This window comes from Gavia stellata, chromosome 7 (genome assembly GCF_030936135.1).
Source record: "Gavia stellata isolate bGavSte3 chromosome 7, bGavSte3.hap2, whole genome shotgun sequence".
Lineage (NCBI taxonomy): Eukaryota > Metazoa > Chordata > Aves > Gaviiformes > Gaviidae > Gavia > Gavia stellata.
The window spans coordinates 29,633,945-29,654,149 of record NC_082600.1 but is presented as its reverse complement, the minus strand read 5'-3'; the positions used below and the strand labels follow the sequence as shown (position 1 = coordinate 29,654,149).

At 37.1% G+C, this 20,205-nt stretch overlaps 1 protein-coding gene across 1 annotated transcript in view; it reads right to left on the bottom strand.

Moving 5' to 3' along the window:
• The window catches only part of BAZ1A (bromodomain adjacent to zinc finger domain 1A), a 65,343-nt gene that overhangs the window by 11,632 nt on the left and 33,506 nt on the right, over positions 1-20,205 (bottom strand). The window contains 12 exon segments of the mRNA XM_059819266.1: positions 3,430-3,578; positions 5,923-6,077; positions 6,263-6,426; positions 9,310-9,918; positions 11,535-11,659; positions 12,817-12,930; positions 13,199-13,364; positions 14,025-14,249; positions 14,378-14,473; positions 17,223-17,369; positions 17,817-17,955; positions 19,876-19,971. Of these exon segments, the coding sequence (XP_059675249.1) occupies positions 3,430-3,578; positions 5,923-6,077; positions 6,263-6,426; positions 9,310-9,918; positions 11,535-11,659; positions 12,817-12,930; positions 13,199-13,364; positions 14,025-14,249; positions 14,378-14,473; positions 17,223-17,369; positions 17,817-17,955; positions 19,876-19,971 (2,185 nt within the window).

Sequence of the window (20,205 nt, the reverse complement as noted above, 5' to 3'; positions counted from 1 at the left end):
TGCCGGTGACTGCAGTGAATTTCACTGTGCTGTCTTTAGTACTAGAAGCTGTAAATAGAGTGAAAACTAAAAATTGTTAAGTATGGCTCCATTCCGTAACAGGAACGGAGCACAGTGAAGCGGGAGGAGAGGGAAAAGAAACTCTGCAGTGAAGACAACAACTGAAATAATGACAAAGCCCGTTCAGTTTGGTTTAAAGCAGACAGTACAGGGGAACCCCTGCATGTTACCAAAACAGAACTCCCAGCACTTGCTTGACTTCCAGTGTTTTTACTTCAGTGGTAATTAAATCAGCCTAAAAAGTTCGGTTTGTCAGATTTAACATTAGAAACACAGGCATTTCGTCTAGGGGACAGTTCCATTAAGTAGTTCGAACTACTATAAAAATAATTCATGTCAGAAAAAAAAAATGAGTGCACGGACACAGTGGTCTATATAAGAACAGGCAAACAAAAACAATACACCCACAAACCAAAATCCAGTGGTTACAAACTAAAAGCTTCCTTCTATCATCAGAGTACTGTTGGCCACTTCACATGGGGATCAATGAAAGAGGGCATCACAGTTCTGAGCACAAGGCAGTCCCCGAGCAAGAAGCAGTGTCCACTTTTTATTAAAAGTTTAGTAACACTATTAACACCTCCTTGTCAAGCTAAGTAGAGAATTTTTCTTTGCCTGTTATACATATGCGAGTTGCAAACTAAGAAACAGAACTTGCTGTGATAGCATGTAAAGACATTGTCTCCAGTCAAGGAGCATAAGCTGAATGTAAGATTATGCAAATTTTAAAGTCTTGGTTTTTTTAAGCATGTCTAACTCATGAAGAGTTATGTCCAGAAAGGGCTGCATCTAGAACCGCTGCTTGACCTCTAAAGTGCCTAAGTTTGCCAGATGCCTCTCAAACACACAGGTTTCCTTCACACTTCGCAGTTGCACCTTCTGGTCACGCCCAGAAGTTCCCCAGTCAGAGCATGTTTCATATAACTAACTGCCTAGCAGTCAGAAAATCATCGGCGAATAGGTATGTGTTTTAAACTTTTTTTACTATAGAGCCACTCAAAGCCACAGCTCCTCCAAGAGCTCTCTAGTGACAAAACTAAAATCTTGCCTTCATTCAGACTTGTCTCCTGCTAAAAGTGGCCCATTACGCAACTGAAAACATGAGACACTTGGCACTAAAGGTAAATTAAGGAAGAGGGAACCTGACACTGTTGCTTAATGGCTAGGGCAGTAAGCCAGAGCAGAGGAGACCTGGGATCCTTTCTGCTCCCTCATCTATGTAGGTTATTCTATACATTACAGTAGTCTTACAGTGGTACCATTTTTCAGAGCAGAAGAGATGCACAGGCACAGTATGGTAAATGAACATACAAGATTTAAGACATGCAAATCACGTAAGATTGCTTTCTCTATATACCTTCTTTGTCACACAGTGTAAAGCACCTAAAGGCAAACAGGATTCCCAAGTTAAAAAAAACCAAGAAACCCCACCATCATCAAAAGGTCGGGCAAAAACACAAACCATCATTAGATTATGGCAGAGTTGGGACCACTGAAAAAAAGACACAGGAGGACTGCTAAAAAACTTTTCTTTCCAATACTTCAGAGACACTTTTCTTCTTTTAGTCCTTTTCCTCTAACCCAGGATACCTGATCTATGGCCATAACCTACTAATAACCATGTTTTTCCCCTTAAGGGCACACTGTGGTAAACTTACAGCTGTCAGCAAGATCCTGTTGCCAAAATACTCCCAGAGAGAGTTTGGAAATGGAGGCATATACTGCACAATGTATTTTACAAGCTGCACATGCAGAGTAAATATGACAAATGCTAGATGTACTGTCAATTAACCGTCCCATGCACATGTGAATCTAGTCACATAGCAGGAAATAAGCTGTATCATGCCTGGCTTGGAACAGGCAGACATAGTTGAGTTGACCAAACACTTAGCCAAGTAAAGCTTTTAAACAGCTGTGGTTTAAACTACTCCTACACTCTCCCTTTTCATCTCAATCATTTGCTGCATTTCCCTCTTCTAGAGGTCATCACACTGATAATGAAAGCTTGTGGAAGGGAACCCATGCCTGTGTGTCAGTCTCTGGCACGCATCTAGCTCAAACTCATCTTCAGTGGCAACTGATATCCAGACACCAGACTCCATGCAGGAGCAGCCGAGATGCAGAAGCAGTTTTAGGTCAACTGTGCCATGGGGCACTAATGTCTAGTGTTAATACACCAAAACGTGCATTTTCTTCTTAAACTACTGGAACAAAATCTGCCAGAGCCTAAGGATTTTTGTATGCAGTCATTATCAGACGAGAGTATCAATTTAATAAGATGTGTAGCAGTTTGTGCTCTGGAGGACCCCTGGTATGTGCTGTGCTGGTAAACCATGCTGCACTCTTGCGGGTAAGAAATAAAGCAGTCTGGCCGAGCACAGAGCACAGCTTGTCCTCAGTGCGGACAGGAAGCATGGCTGAGACAGCTGCCTCAGGAAGGATGAGCCACCTTTACATTCTTCTCCAAGACAAACACCCAGTTTTGAATTGCAAAAGGATCCTAAGGAGTCCAGACCTAAGGGATCACTGGAAAACAAAGGGATCACTGGAAAACAAAGTGACTTTATGCACTTTGGATCTCCTCTCTCACCCCTAGACCATGTCAGAGGAATTCAAGGAAGGAATATGTTTTAAAAGTCAAGTTATAATCACGCTTTGGTTTAAATTTTTCTTGCAACCTTTACTTTCCAAGTTTTACAGCATAAATGCAAAACCTAAGGATCTGAAAGTTTACATTGTAAATTTTTACTATGTTTTACTGTAAATATTCTGTTATTGCTGAACAAGGTGATCCAGACAAACCAGGCCTATACTGCTTTCACAGAAACAGTATAAAAAGGAGCATTCATTTTTACAACCTAAAAAACACACAGAAGAAATTCGTGATATAGTGGCACGATACATTGGCCTCAACAGGAATGCCGAATTACAGAGTATTCCCCCAGAAAGCTCACTCATTTCTGCCTAAGGGTACAATTTGTCTCCCAGTTCATCAGTATAATTGTAGGGCCACATGAACAGGATCACTGAAATGATCCAGGTTAAAAAGGCATGTATTTAAGAGTAAAATATGCTGTTATTTAATTAATATATGTAATTCAGGACATGCAAAATAGTAAGAAAAACATTACTATCTCCTCATGATCTATGGCCTTGTAAACTGACAATCCAATATTTTTTGGTTTTACAATGGTACATAGCAATAGGTTAGTTATTTGTTCTTTTCCCCAACACATCCCTCTAAAGTATCCAGTCTTACAAAAGAAGCAACTGGGTTTGGGGTGGGGTTTTTTGGGGGTTTTTTTTGTTTGCTTCTTACATCATCTTACACAAAATTAGAGACATACAGTTTCAATTCTGAAAGCTTACCAAGAGGTGCTTTGAGAAACCTGCGCTCAATTCCTTGTTCTATCTGAAGCAGTGCGGATGCCAAGTAGTGGACCACGTTATTAACTGGCTGAGGAGTACTTGTACTTGTTGATGCAGCACTTGGAGCTTCAGTTTTTAACCCAACAAGTCTAGAATAGAAATGTATTAAATTATCTTCTTTAACATAGTTTGAATTTAACACCACAGCAGATTCTTATTTTCACTTCATTTACATGCATGGACTATGGACATGAACAGATACTGCACAAGTGTGATTAGTTATCCCAGTTCGAGTTTGCTTAATTAGTCTAGTTAATCCAGATAAATCATCTTTAGGTAACAAAGTTATCTAAATTTCAAGAAATGCAGATGAAAAATTTCAATATAATTATTAAGATTTCCAGAAGATTTGATGCAACATCCCTCAGCTAGTTTATGAGAGATTTCTGTGAAGAGTATAGTTTCAATAATTCTTCAGTGAAAACATTTCCAGTGGTGAGGTGTAGCCTTTTAGAATGCTTCCATCTGCAGAAGTTCAACTACCTATATCCCCACGATTAATAAGATTTTTGAAAAGAAAATAAATGAAATAAAACCCAAGAGTAATTTTAGAATGTTAAATCAAGAATTGTTAACTTGTATGTTCTCATTCTCGGAGGATTTTTATAAGATACTAACTCTGCATGTAAGGGGTATAAAAAAAGAAAAAAAAAAGGGTAGGTTTCCAATAAAACAGCTTTCTTTGACCAAAGACTAAGTAATCATTTCAAAGTGTAGTCAGTCTCCGTGAACCACAAACATTAAGTATAGTGTAGGAGAGCAACTCACACTAATGAAAATAAATTCAATTTCTACTTGGGGTTTATAAAAAAATAACTAATTAAGACTGTCTGGGTTCTGCTTTATTCTGGTGAATGAGCAATGCTTTTGGTTGTCCCTGTTCTTTTTTCCACACTTAAAAGCTGTTCATTATATTTTGCAGTCACACACATTTCGAGAGCCTGAAAGCAAACAGAAAAAAGCTGCATAGTTATTTACATTTCACTAGTCAAACTCCAAGGTCTTAATGAGATGTCACTCGCTCTAAGGTGGATAAAAAGCCCAGCATCAAAAGCTATCTGTCACATGATTTCAGAATCCCACAGTCTCTGCTTTAATATGCAAGTCTTTATTAGAGTAGACTTTATTCAGAAACTTTGACAGAGTCAGTATCAAATGGGAAAAAAAAATGAAGCAACAAGCTTCTGCAGTTGAATTGAGAGTTGGCAATAGAGCAAGAGCCCAAGGTAACTGGAGACAGATAAATTTTAGCTTCTTAATTAAAACAGTTGAATATTTCTATGTTGTGGTTTTCAGGAATCAAGTGTCTGTAAATTGTGTCATTAATATAAAGAAGGATGACCCTATTCATTTTGCATGCAACTAGAGAACTCAGATCCGAGCACCAGTCTTGCAAGACAATACTAATTCAGCAAACTGAAATAAAAAGGGAGAAAACCTTGAAGAACTTTAAATTCCTCCATCCAACACAGCATTCAACAGTCCACCCAGAAATAAAGCTTTCATAAAAGTCTAATTACAGAAAACCTCACAGAACACATAAGCAAACAGTATGTTAGTGCAACAATTGCCTCCAGTGAATCTTTTTTCCTGCAATATTTCAACATTCACATCCTATCAAGACATACAATTTTATATGTATTAAGTAAATTAAGGTAGATCTTTATTTCTGAGAAGTATGTAACTTCTGAGAGTTAAATATTTAGAAATCTTCACAGTTCTATAATTTCTATAGTTTGATTTACAACAAACACCAATATAGTGTAGAGTTCCACATCTGTCTCAAACATTTGTTTTTTAAACAAACAAAAAACAACAAAACACTTTTACAGTTGCAACACTACATGATTTGAGGGCTCCTCTCTTTTACTATATTGCAGCTTGCTCTACAGAAGGATCATCATTCATAAAGTTGCAAGATTGTATCTCTGTTTTGCTGCAGTGCTAAAGGTTAATCCAGACCATGGCCTGTTGCACTAATGGTTCTTACTGTGATTCATGAAGAGGTACACTGGCCAGTTCAACCAGCAATTTGTTACTATTACCATTTTCCCTTTTAAACATTCCTACTCTTTCCACAAAGTGTCCCAGAAGAAAAAAAAACAAAAAAAAGGCAGAAATCGCCAGATTAATTTTTCTCTGCATTTTAAGTTATTTTAAAATGAATTCACATATTCCTTATTTGATAATTAATGTTCACTTTGAGCAGTGTAATATCTGAATAGTAGAAGTTGTAAAAACTGGTGTCTTTGTCTTATGGTAATAGAACAGTGTCATTTAGAAAATATAAACCAATGCAAAAATATCACAACTCAAATCTTAAAAAATACCATTCCAAAGAATTTCAGGGTAAAAACAATTCGAAGGTTAAGAAAACAGAGCACTGCTGTAAAACTCACAGGGAAAAGCCATCATTTAAGCCATAGCTCTCACCTGTCTTTCACAATAAACTTATCTTGATCATCAGTTTCCATTTCTTCAGGTTCTTCATTCACAGTTTTAATTATGCCATTTTCTTTGTTTTCATCATTCAGAAACTCATACCGCCCATGTTCTAAGGCTGCTCTCCAAGACTGTCTGTCTGTAACCTGAAGCAAACGCACAAACTTTAAGTTTCTAAAGAATCAAAGGCCACAAACTTTTAGTGCCAATTACTGTCTACACTTAAATTAATTATGCTTTCAGTAAAACTCATAGCATGCAAGAGTTCTCATTTAAGCTACAGACTCAACGGCACCACCGTGCTCCTAGGTATTCTACAATTCAGAAATACCTTAATAGCCCCCAATGTTCCTTGGTAGATCCTATCTTCAATGTCCAAAAGAAAGTCTCTAAGTCTCAGTTCTAGCTGCTTCTCTGCAGATATGTGAGATCCATCATGGGCATTCTGCATCCTTCCCCGTCCTGAAGAAAGTCTGATGTCACTTTGAGGTTTGTCTGCAAAAATACCAAGTAACTTCGTGTTAGTGGACTTTGTTCTTTAAAGTAGCTGCTGCTGGAGGGAGCAAAAGTAGCACAGGGCAGAACTCACTCAACACACAGGTTCAAAACTCCCTTCCTGTAGCGACAGTTGCCCACACCAAACACCTCCATGCCAACTAAGGCATCCAATCCAACCAAGCAGAGTATACTTTTAAGGGAGGACCTATAGATTAGCATCCGCTCATCCCAACACACAGGATGAGAAATTCTTGTCAATTTAAAAGTCATTCTTTTCTCTAAAATGCTTTCTAAAGTAGTAGATAATCAACAACAACAACTCTGCTATAAGTGCAAGGAAAAGAAAAAAAACCCACCATGAAAGAGAATAAAGTCACATCTAGTATTTTTCATATTTGATGGCCCTTACTTTACAGGAGAACTCCTCAGTTTTCTTTCCTGCATGGATCTTTATTATGGCAACATTTAAAACAAGCATGTGCAACTGACAATCACAAAAATTAACAGAACAAGATATATTCCCTTTTAAAAACTTAACTTTAAAACAAAACAGACAGACAAAGATAAGATGACAGAGGCACAGACTAGGCTGACTGTGTCCTCTAATTAAAGGTAGGGGGAAAAAAAAAAAGGAACAGCAAGATAATTTGTGAGAAAGAAGGGAAGAGCTGATGATGGGCTGTAAAGCAAAAATATCTTCATAAGAGAATTGAAAATTCATGCAAAAGCTCAAAAGCCACAAGGAAGAGCTGAAAGTATGCCCAGATCCTAAATTAGTGCTTGCAAATCTGCATAGGTAGCAAATGCATCTGTTCACAGGATTTATCTTAAATCCTATGAGTGCAGCGATGAGGAAGTATATGCAAGAACTTAGAGGTATTTAATCAAAAATTACCATAAAGTTGTTAAGGAAGTACAGGATGAATTTTAAGACATTCTCAAGTGCAGAAACAATTCCCTGTAACTGAAAGTAACTATGCAAATATTCTCAAAATGTGCGCTAGCATACTCTGATGTCTGGATGTGGGAAACTTCCTTTTTAGTTTAAACGAACAAGAAAAAAAATTTCATTTCTTCTTTAGCAGAACTGAAACAGCAGCAATTGGCTTGCAAATAACTGATGAGGAAAAGTTAACGGGTATTAGAATAAAATCAAGTAATAGCACGTATCAATTCTATTCTATTTCCATGCTCTTTTGAGTGGGAACTGGAAAAGAAACAAGGGCAGTCTACAGCGCAAGAGAATCACGGAGTAGTTCTCACTTGTCCTGAAAGTCATTTGAGTGAAGGCAATAGGGCAGCAGCTGGAGTCCACTGCAGTAAAGCTCCCTCTGAAGTGAGCTACACGTGGACACTTACCACTGCTTATCATGCGGAGGAAGTGACATTGGTATTGGACCACTGCATTTGAACTTTATTGATCTCTATTAAAGTAAAAGTCAAAGCTGCCTTTTGAAAAAAAAAAAATTAAAAAAAAATCAATGTTATTCTAACATAGAAAAAGAAGAAAAATCTATGATTGTGGAAATCAAGTTGCTTCAGGGCAGAAAGCAACATGCAAAATACAGATAAAGGTGCAGCAACTAAGGAAAATAAGGAACCACAAACACAAATAAATCAGAAAATGATAGAGATTTTCTCACCAGAAAACACAAACATAGCCATAAGGCCTCCAAAACAAAGCTTAATTACCATGCAGAAACTCTGTCCTGTGCTCGTTTCCACCAAAAGAAATGGTAGATCAGTTACAGATTTAGTAGTATCTGACGTGTTTGCGGCATGTCCTGGGGTACACACTCCAGTAAAACACAACTCGGCTCTGCTCTGAATAATTCTCCCTTGCCCCAGTACAGATACACTGAAATCCTCACAGTAATTTGGCATAATTCAAAACAAAAATGCAATTTCTTAACCCTTACCCTAGGGAGTTTCATTTTGGTAACATCCTCTATCCACCAACACACCACAAGCAAGCCAGCTGCAAGCTTGCGTACACAGAATTTTATCAGTGATTTGAGGTAATGCCTTGTCAATAAATGGCAAAATACTTGGCTAGGAGAAAAGGGAAAAAACCCTAAATCTTAGGTCTAGGATGGTTTTAAGTATATTCCTACACTTTGAAACCCATAAAAACAATACTGCTCTGCAGATGTCTCCTCCTCCTGTAACAAGCATCTGCCAAAAGAAGAAAAGGAAAAAAATAGAAAAGAATAATATCACAGAATCCACTGCACTGATGTTAAGCCACATAACAACCAACACAGCTACACTATTCCCCCCCCCCCCCCGCAAAGGTTTTAGTATGGCCCTGCAATATGCTATCATTCCTTTGTTCACAACAGGCCAATAAAGGCTTTTGAATAATTTCATGCATTATAATGTTATGAAAGAACATGTTCTACTCAACAAATCAAGGTAACAGTAATTCCCTCCCTTTGCGATGTTTGTCTCCAGTGTCGTATCTTGTGTCTCCTTTCACCATAGTGGAAATGAGGACATCAGATGATCAATACTATGATTTACCTTTAGCAGATATTAATCTTTATTTCCCAGTTAATCTTTTCTCAAAGCTCACATTACTTCCTAGAGATGTTTGTTTAAAAGCCAATCCCGTTTTACTACACAGTGAGATAACAGAAAAATTACTTCTTTTTTTAGCATAGAACACCAGAAAAACACGACAAAGATCCATCAGGGAAAAAAAAAAAGAAAAAAGAAAAAAAGGAAAAAAACAAACCTGTTTTCCATAGAGCGAAACAATGCTTAAGAATCATTCTTATTTCTTAGGAATTACAATTAAATCAGAATTAGAGGTTTCTAGAACTTTATATAGAAATTACAGCTGTGGAAGCAAATTAAGATGAAGAACCTTTCATTTACCTGGAATATGGAATTTTTCCACAGGAAAACTGCTTAGTTGTTCATATATTCTACTTTTTTCTTGTAAAAGAGTTTCTTTTAAGGCACTCTCCCTGTGTCCTCGGGAATTGAGAGCCTCTAGGAGTTGGTCCAGTTGTTCCCGAGAATTGTAAAAGCACCAACGGTTTGGTTTATATACTGGCCTTGGCACCTCTACGACAACACTGGTGTGTGAATCTTGGTCAATATTGGAGGTAGATTCAGAGGATTTCAAAGACTCTCCAGTTTTACTGAATACCTGAGGTTCACTTGTGCAAGACTGTACACTATTCTGAAAAGAAGAGGTTCGAGGCAACAACATGTCTTCTGTGAGACCAGAATAGTCCTCTTCTATAAACAATCCAGGAACGGAGGGGAAAATCCAGTAGCGTCGGTACAGACGGTCACGACCTAGCGGGGTGATATTTGTGCAGGCTGTTGCATTCTGAATCTTTTCTAAGAGTTCATTCTCTTTCTTTTGTTGCTCCTGTTTTAAAGCTTCTTCATCTTCAGCAGTAAGAGGTTCACTCTTTCCACAAGTGGTCTCTTCTTGTCTTGTAAATTCTTTATATCCATTTTGCCCTCTCCTTCCTACAAGTTAAAGGAAGAAGAATGATAGCAACACGCTTATAAACTCTTTCTTTAACCAAAAAGCTCAAGGAAAGGGTGGGTTTTGGTTCTATCCCTTTCTGATTATCTAAACTTACACGGTCAAGGACCATCAGCTCAGTGAAGAAACAATGTTAGTCTTATTAAAAGAAAAATTCACGTAATTAACCCTGTCCCTTGATGAAGCATACTTTCACTTTGCAGAAACTAGACCAAGTCTCATTTACTGACGTTGTCATTTTTAACAACACAAAAAAAAAAATCAAAATTTTAAGAACTTAAAAGTATGTTATAGAAGTATCTTACAATGATCAAGCAAAATTCTAGCGATTTCATTACTGAATACAAACTATGTTTTGGACTTAATTTATCGTATTCAATGTGATGAACTTAAACCCCCCAAAGACCTCAAGCAAAACCAGAATCCCTGTGTAAGAGCTTTTATTGCAAACTCAGTTACGTTACTTTATCCTTTTCTTTTTTTCTGAATATAGACACAACTATTTTTTCCCCTCAACTTGTACCAGCTGAAAACACTCCAGTTCACACCTTAGTTTACCAAAGAATCAAGTCCTGATAGTCATCTAGAAAAGTGTATCTTGTAATAACACATGCAACAGTGAAAGATGCTGTCAGCACTCAATTTCTACTGATTTCTAGCGTGCCCTTCAGTTTCTCCAGTTGTAGGAATGAAGTGACACTTGTTTGCCCTTGAGGCACAATGTCTCAAACATGGGTATTTGAGAAACTTGAAATTCTGTTTAAGACCTCATTGTTTTGCCATCATAAAGCTATAGTAAACATGCAAACCTGTATTACTGAACGACTCAGAATTTCTCTCCCAGGTACTGTTAGGAACTGTAGAAGTTTGCAACCTTAAGTCCACAATGATCCAGGACTTTCATTGGCACAGACACTAGCACAAAACCTTCACCGGAGAAAGGTACAGATGAGCTAGCAGCCCAAAGCCATCAACAATTCATCCTCCTGTGGTGATATCTATGTTTAATTATAAATAGCAGGCTGTGCCATCTACTGCACCACAGCTCCTACCAGCACACTGCTGAGGAAATTAAATCTGGGCATAAGTCTGGTTGCCTTCTTGTACAGAAGGCATGCTGCTTCATTAACAAAGGCAAACTAAACCCAACCATTCAATATAACATTTTCTTTTAAAATGCCTGTTGGTTTTGCAGCTTCCTAATAAAAAGAATCAAAACCACACAATACCCTATTAGATGAGACTCCTACAACTCTCTCTCTAAGCGCACTACTCATAACTGTAATGGTTTGTCAGGCAACAGCCTGGGGTTTTTTTTGACAAAAGAGGAATCCAGACAGCAAGTATGGAAGACGAGAAACAGACGTGTGAAAGAACGTAGTTCTAGCAGTCAGCTGTACATCAGGCCAGCTCAATGCACTTAATAGCCCATTATGATCCTGTTTGGGTGTTGTTTTTTTTCTTTCCCTTTAAAAATCTACAGGGAAGATTGATACTTTATAAAAATTTACTATAAAACCCAAGAACTTCCTGGGTGCGTGTATGCATGCATATGTGCATAAATGTATACAAAGGAACAAATACATTATAGCATTACCTCTTCCTCTTTTTTTGTTTGGTCCCAGCTCTTCTTCATCCTCTGTCACTGTGTCCATGTCTTGCTCTTTACGTTCAATTTCTTTGCTCTCTGTACTAGTATCAAGATCTTCCCGTTCCTCCTCCCTGACACAATAAAATAAACAAAAGGTGACTAACTGACCAACCACATATTAAAAGCTGAATGGAATGAAAAAAAACCACCACACACTAGAATATGGCATCTTCAACACAAACAGTATTTTCCTCTCAGAAATACTTAAGCTAGTAAAAGACTTATAATGCTTTTTAAAAATAAACTTCAAGTCATAGAATATATTAAAACCCAGAAGAAACACACTGAACTGTAAATGGAAAGTTACATATGAAAGACTAAAACCTGCTCTTGGGTATTTACTCTTTCATTTGAAAAGCACTATTATAGTCAGATCTTTTTTGGAGACATCTTAGTGTAGTTCTACTGACCTGAACTATTTGTTTCATGACTAAAGTGTTTCCTCATCAAAATGTATACTGTTTTATAAAATGTTTATTACATTCCCTCATCTAGCAAATATAATTAAAAACCTACGTAACTACATGCAACCATTACAGGATAACATTTATTAATTTTTCTCAATTATAGTTTCAAAAACATCGCACAAATCTGTCTTTGGCCCATGCTCACCTTTTGCAAGCAGATTTATTTAACTAAGTCCCTTCCTCAAGCAGGTAAAGATATAGTGTTGTATATACACACTGCTTTTTTTTCTGGAATCATATACAGCTGCATGTGCATGAATCTTACCACCTGAAACCATACAGTTTTATTAATAGAACAAAAAACCCTGGTTTTATGGAAATCACCTGGGATAGCACAGCATTTTAAAAAAAAAAATACTGTGAGGTCAGTATTATCTAGCTCAGATCAGACCAGTTCCTCAAATTAGAAAACAAACTAGAATGGTCTGTTATGAAGATATTAATAGATATGAAATCAATGCAAGAAAAAAGTAATAAAAAAATTTAGATTTTACAAGTTTCTCTTATCAGTAGGTAAAAACTGTCAAGCTTTCAATAGAATTATGAGTATAGTAGAAGTTGATTTTTAAAATAAAATCACTTTCATACAGCAATTCTAGAACACTAGGAAGAAAAATAAAATCAACATTAAGGGCTATATATTTAAATTAAAATACACCTTTGTGTATTGATCAAGTCAATGAAAACTACATAGGTAAGGTCTGGCCACATAACTGAGAAGTGCTATATCATATGTATCATAGTAATACTGCATATCATACCCAACAGAAACTTCTACAGCAGGATTTCTTTGCTCTTCTTCCTTCAGCTTTTCTTGTTTCTCTTTCATTTTCAACTCTTGTTCTTTTAACCTTTCTTCTCTCCTCTTACGTATCCTAACAGTAAGAAGAATATAGAAAATGAGTCACAATTAATCTAACATCTGATCTGGGCACATCTTTTTTCTTTTATACTACAGCATCATCTAAAAGTAACAGTAACGTAGGTAAGCACAATGATTAGCACAATAAAGACTTCTGTCTAGGGTCTCAAGAAACCAGCATAAAACACAAACACTACTATTGGTTCTTATATGCCTTTTGCAATCGAGGAATTAATTGAATTTGTAGCAACAAAATTTAGCCTTCCATATTCTAGTTTTACCTTGCTGCTGCTGCCTCTCGTTCTTTGCGATGCTGTTCTGCCTTTAATTCTCTGAACTCTTGTTTTGCCTGCCGTAACACATCAACAGAGTCCTCAATGAAATCTCGAGTGGAGACGAGAGTCAGAAGTTTCCCACAGAGGGCATGAAGGATCTTCATCTTTTCTCCTAATAAAATTCAGACCAGTGTTTATATTTCATTATACAACTGATAAATAAGCCTTACTCTTACACACTCCAGACTGAAGATTGGTTCTCACTCAAGAAAAAGTGAACAGTCAAACATCCGTAGTGCACCAGCTGCACTTGCAAAGAGGCATTTCCTGAAATATGCTTTGCTCACAGATGCAAGCCTTTATTTTAAATTTATTAACTTTTAGCACCAAAAAAAGAACTAAAATGCAGTATTATCTTCAAAACAGAGGCAAAGGAACAGTAGATAGTAATTTTTTCTCCATTTCCAAACAAACAAAAGACCCAAACCAGAACAGCAACAAAAAGCAGGGGCTGAGTCAAACACTTGGATGTTTCTCCCAGAGATCCCCTTCTGCAAGTAAAACTAACATTTTTTTTTAATGGGGTTTAAAAAAAAACCAACTACTTAGAAGTAATGAGACTGCCTAGCTCTGCAATCTCTGATCTGGTGGGACCTGCTTGTGGGGGCTGGAGCATAGGGAGTGGGTATTGGTCTAGGTGACCTCCAGAGGTCCTTTCCAACATAAATTATTCTATGATACAGTAAATTTTGACCATTATTGATTTGAAGCAGTTACAAAACCGATCACTTGAGCAATCTAATCATCTATAACATTTATTGTCTTTTATTACCTGGTAACAAATCATACACTGAGGTACTTGAAAGTTTCTTCAAGAGACCAGGATTACTTAATCTCAGCTCCATGCAAGCATCATCAGTAGCATCAAACCCTCCTCGTTTCTGGTAACGGTATTTTGCATTGGCTGATGTTACATCAGCACCTGATGCTAGAATATGAAGTCTGAGAATCTCAGAAAGAGTGCAGCTATCAAGATCCAAGTTTTTCAAATTGCAGCCTACAGTTGAGAAGAATGAACAGTTATTTTATACGGACATTTAAATGTATATAAATACAAAAAATGTGCTTTAAAATACAGAGCAAAATAAGAATAGTAACAAAACAAGAAGTGAAACCCACACATACCCTGATGTAACTGGGGCCATGCAGCTGCCAAAGTTGCAACTGCAGACAGTGCAGATTTTGTGGGGTCTGCATCTTCATCCAAAGCCTCTGTTAAATCTTTAAGGAAATAAACACTTTATTCTAGTGCAAATTAAAACTTGTACTGTGGAGGGGAGGAAAGCAAGCCATTTTTTGAAAGTTGCAGACAAAGCGAAAAGAGGACTGATATTTACAAAAGCATCAGTGTATTCAATACTCAATTCAACATCCAAATTAAAATTTACGTATCTTTAAATGCAACTAAAAACCCAACTAAAAGCTGAAGACATGCACTACATGCTATACACTGTTCTCCCTATATACAAGCTGTTAAAGCAACCACAATGCACAAAACATGCACAAAGGCAACATAAAAGGCAGCAAAAACAAATCCATAAACACACTTGAAAGCAAAAACAAATAATGGAGGAACACCTGTATTTCATTCACTCAAATGACCTGTTATTTCCTATCATCACTTTGTTTTTAGGAAAGAGCATCCAAACGAAGCAGACATTTTGATACTGGTTATCACCATTCACTGTATACTTTTAATCTGTAACTTAGATATAGCCTTACTGTTCTGCACAAATACAATTACCAACCCATTACAAAGAAACCATATGTCACCAAAACAAGCATCTGCATTTAGTAAGGAGCATCACACATTAGCAAACTGACCAGGAAAGCAGGACAGTGAACGGGAGAAATAGCAAAATTCCTGACAAGACAGAAGTTTCCTTAGCACTTACAGGTATTTCTCCAGAGGGTTGGCAGAGTTTTTTCAGCATTGTATGCTTTTTCAACAATTTCACTTTATTCAAGTCCAAATCATTAAGCAGTTACAAAGTCACCAAGTCAATGAAGAGCCATAAATCCCAACTAAGACTACATAAAAAGCAAATCCACAGAGTCTTGTATGATGACTGATGTTGTTTGAAAACTGTCACCCAGACATGGCAAAATTAACCTCTGCACCTCCCCTCTTGCTGTATCTGTATAGCAGGGTTTGAGAAAGTACTCTACACACCAAAACCCCACACCCATGGTGTTTTCTGTTGCAGAAACACTGCCTGTACAGAAATTACGTGAGCAAACATGCTGACTACTACTACTACTTTTTTTCTGATCAGTCCTATTAACAATAAAGAATCTAATCAACTATTTTAAGATTACCAGATAATGGAATCCTTACTTATATTGCCCAAACAATGCTCTCAGTAGTTAAAAGATACAGTTTAATTGTTAAATTCAACAGTAATTAAAATACAGTCTAAATGTGTTAACACCATATCAAATCTGTAACTTTATCCAATTAACAAGAGCAGCCTCTATTGCTGAAGATAGTGCCCATGTTTTACATAAAAGACATTTTATAGATTGGACATAAATCTTAAGCATGAGAATACACAGTCATCAAGGGAGGAATTAAAGGAACCTTCCTGTACCTCATACATCTGTCTTATGGGGAAACTACAGGATTCACTTGACTTAAAACAGGGAGTGCTCTTACGTTCCTATCTACCTCTAAAGACATAAAAGACTAGCAGGAAGGGTCAAAGCTTCTCCTTTAACTAGTCAGCAAATTTGGCAGTCCATAAACACAGGACATACTAGACAACTGGTGTGGCAAAAGTTGCCTTCCCTTTCCACCAAGCACTGCAGAAGGCAAAAGAATTGGGAGAAGTCTTAGACCTCATATTCAAAACACAGAAGGTACATGCAACAGTAACATCTTAAAATATCTTCAAGACTCCCAGTCTGATGCATCTTTCTACCTCCTCAGTTACACCAACATGCTGTTTTGAGAGTCCATCACTAGATAGTTGACGAGCTTAACAAAGTAGTCAGATCAGTTTCCCAACCCACAGCAAGGCTTCATAAATAGCTGAGCTGAAAAAAAATAAGGGAAAAGCACCTTGCAAGGGCTTTAAAAACCAAAATTGTGCAAAGGGTATATAGAGAATTCTTTAAGCTTGTGTTATTGACAAACACTTTGCAAAGCACTCCATGTAGCATCAGTAAGATCTTACAGGTAGAGCGCTCTGCAGAATGAGGCTTAGAGCAGTCACAGACTGTGGACCAAATTGCTGAGCTGTGTGAACACAGAACAGAAACAGTCTACTAAGGATGAAGACACATTATAATGTCCCTGACCCCATAAATTTGGAACAAAGCCTGCACTCCTTTTGATCCGTGGTTAGCTATGCCAAATGCCTCTGAAAACGTGGGCAACGTCAGCCTTAGAGTGAAGGCCAAAGGCAGAGTGACTGTGAGATCCTTTACTGGAAAAACACAGAGACATAGTAGTATCTACGAGTCGTGGATGCATACTTTAAGTCTTGAAGGACAATGAACATTGAATTCTCCATTATAGTTGTGCTGGGGAGTTTTAGTTTTTAATCTAGTTAGGTCCAGAATTTTTTTTTTTTTATATAGCTACAGATAAAGGCCTTTGAGAAGATTTAGGAAAATGCCTTGTTTTGTGACCCTCAAGAGAAACACCTAACAGTGCTGAAGGAAGAGGAGGAAGGTGAAGATGAGTTTCCCTCACCTCCGAAACATAAGCAGTGCTGTTAAAAGCTTATTATGCTTTGCTGGATACAATTGTAGTAAACAATGAGCTTGCTCTTTCTCTATTCCCCTAACACCCCACCCTCCATGCCCAGTTTAAAGCTTTAATTTAAGATAAAAAAGCAAGTCCATTTACATACAATATCCATGCATAATAAGACAAGGTTAAACAAAGGAATGCCATAAATCATGCAGTTTAAAAGTTAATTCCAGTGGAACGTCAGTTTTTCAGCAGTAAAATTAAGGATCTGACCTTTGGTCTCAGCATCAGCTATTTGATCTTTGGCCACTTCCTCTTCCTCTTCGGCCATTGCCTGAAAGATGGCAGTCAGGAAGAAAAACAGCAATTCACACAGTGGGCCTTCAGTGTCATTTCCTACAAGAGCTTCCTCTAAAACTTCTGTGAATAAAGTTTAAGAAGTGTCACTTTGGCCACAAAGTTGGAAAACGGTTATGTACTGAAGAATGAAAACATTTTTTTTCCCCTTCAGGTATGATAATCAAGTTACTTTTCCATAATTTATTGCACATATTCCTAAGGTCATGCTGTCAGAAAGTGCTGACAAAACAACGTTATTTTCTTAATATGTAACTGCAAGAGTAAAGTACAAGTAGACATTTTAATAAGTAGATTAACAGCTTCTACATTGAAATTAATTTTGATTTTATAAACACTGCAGAAGTTGACTGTGAAGAGAAAACTGGATTGATATGCACATGTAAACACTGACATATTAAAGCTGCACACAAAGTTTTGTATCACTGGTACTTGGGTGCACTCAAGATGTTCGGTAGGAGAAGGGACACCACAAAATTGGGCCATCTTGCCACATAAACAACAACTTGCCTAAAGTCACTCCTTCAGGAAATTCATCTTGAAGATCAAAAAGTTCCCCAAAAGCATATAAAAACTCCAAAACCATCAGAGCATCACCAAAGATCTCAGGAGGAAGTCTTGTCTTCACTGGCATTGGAACAGGAAGTTCCTGCAATCCAAATGGGACAACTTAATATTGTATTTGGTTTCTGCAGAGTACACAAGTGATTAAAACTAGTCTATGATTCTAAAGAGTGTATCTGTTGGGTTTCTTTACATTTTAATGAAATCAGTTCTGCACAACACATAATCAATTATAACGGTAACATCTGTGGTAGTACTAACTTTAAAAAACGGAAGAACATGCAACTTGGATATAAATCTTTTGAGATAAAAGTTTATTCATGTTCATGATGTTGAATGCTTTTGTATCTTTGTTTCAAGGAACTCAAATCCACTACAAGTTAAGAACACTGTCTGTCAAGATTTTTTCCTTTAAACCTGTATTATTTCACAAGAGTTTTGAATTTAAGTTTGCTGGAACTGTCCAGACAAGCAAAAATAAAAATATTCTTAAAAAGTTACTCATTATTGCTTGCGAAGACAAGCAAACAAAAACCCAACACAGTCACATAAGAACACGCCCATCTAATACTAGGATATGCAAGATCATGTCTAATGACTGAATGTTCTGGCATTTGGGGTTTTTGCATTGGTAAGGCAGTTATGATAGCTGAAGACATTTTAAAGGGAGCTGATATAACTGTGTAACAAGACCACTTAACAGAGACACCACCTCCAAATCAGAGATGACGGCATCTAACACTGAGTTTGACTTTCAAATTAGTATCTTGATGTAACTCTTCCAAGATTTGTCTTCACTTGATGTTTCTTAGGAGAGTCAAACAATTTCCAGAAGGATGACTCCGTTCCACAAAGGTGGTAGTTCACAAACATTAACAAGAAGAATACCAAATACTGTGTTTTCAGAAGAAAACAGTAAGGTATTTGACACATTTCCTGAGAAGGGAATTTTTTTTTTTTAAAAGCCGTCTGTGGGTGGATCTTTCTTCTTGCTTCCTCACCTAAACTCATCTTTATTCAAATTCTTGTCAATTTCCACTGTAGTGGTGATACTACTTTCCCACCCCTCTCTGTTTTCTTTTCCAATTGAAACAGAGCAGCACTGCTTTGCACAGCTTCCTCTTGTTTTGACAATGCTATTCCCTTTCTTCAGTTTCTTCTCCCTTTCTACACACAGCTAAGAGTTTTCACTCTCATCGTTAAGGGCCTATACAGCTCTTCTTGCAAATATATTCAATTCTCATATTCCCCCCCAACCACTGGTATCACTTCAATTCATTTAACACTCTCCTCTATTCCCACTTGTCCTCTGTGCGCTGCTGTCATGTTTCCCTGTGTATGTCAAATAAACCTCTGTCCTTGTGTTTCTGACAATTTTGCTACCTTTTTCTGTCCCCTACCAAAATTAAATCATAAAGTGTACATAAATGTATAACATGAGACAATCTTTTGTCATGTACAGTCACACTATATTCTTGTTTAGAACATTTAGAACATTCTTTGGGAGGTAAATTCTTGTTACTTTCTATAGGTCTCCAGGATCATCCAGAAAGATGCTCATTAAGCAAGGATACTGCTAGAGTTTAAATCAGAAGAATGGCACAGGCAGTAACAAGCTAATGTCCTTTCTACCTTCTGCAGCCAAAAATTTGGTTTCTTCATTACTCAGATCTTTTAAGTGACTCAGGTTTATTTTAGGTGAGCTCATCTCGTATATTTAACAGAAAACTCAGGCATACTCAATGCCCTCCACTCAGTAAGGTCAGTGCTTTAAAAATACATCTGTTCCACATTAAGACTGTAAACAGCCTGTAAAGTTTTTCTGGAGGGTGAAAATGCAGATGCAGACAATCCTATTAGCATCACCACTGGGAAATATTACCTGACTGCAGGTGATTCACAACCCCTAGCATTCAGATCAGATCTAGATATGCCTCTGCATTAGGGAATCTAGCTTGGGGACCCTGTAAAGTATAAGCTTGAGCTATTCCAAATTCAATCATACCTTAAGATCATCACACTCCATATCTTCTCTAGGCTTACTCCACTGTTTCAGGTATTCCACATATTTTCTTTTTTCTTCACGCAGCTTCTCTCTTTCCTGAAAGAGTCACAATTGTCTATAAAATATGGTCAGATTGCCCTATTATAGTTTCTAGAACTGCACCACTTACTATTTCAATCACATTGAAAAATAAAACTATAACATATTTAATTAGAATGAAATAATCTAATAAATTATTTTGCAGAAGGTGATAATGGCAAAAATGTTTAGAAGTAAACTGTGGTGATACTTTGTTGCATTAGACATGGGGTTTTGTTGGGGGTTTTTTTG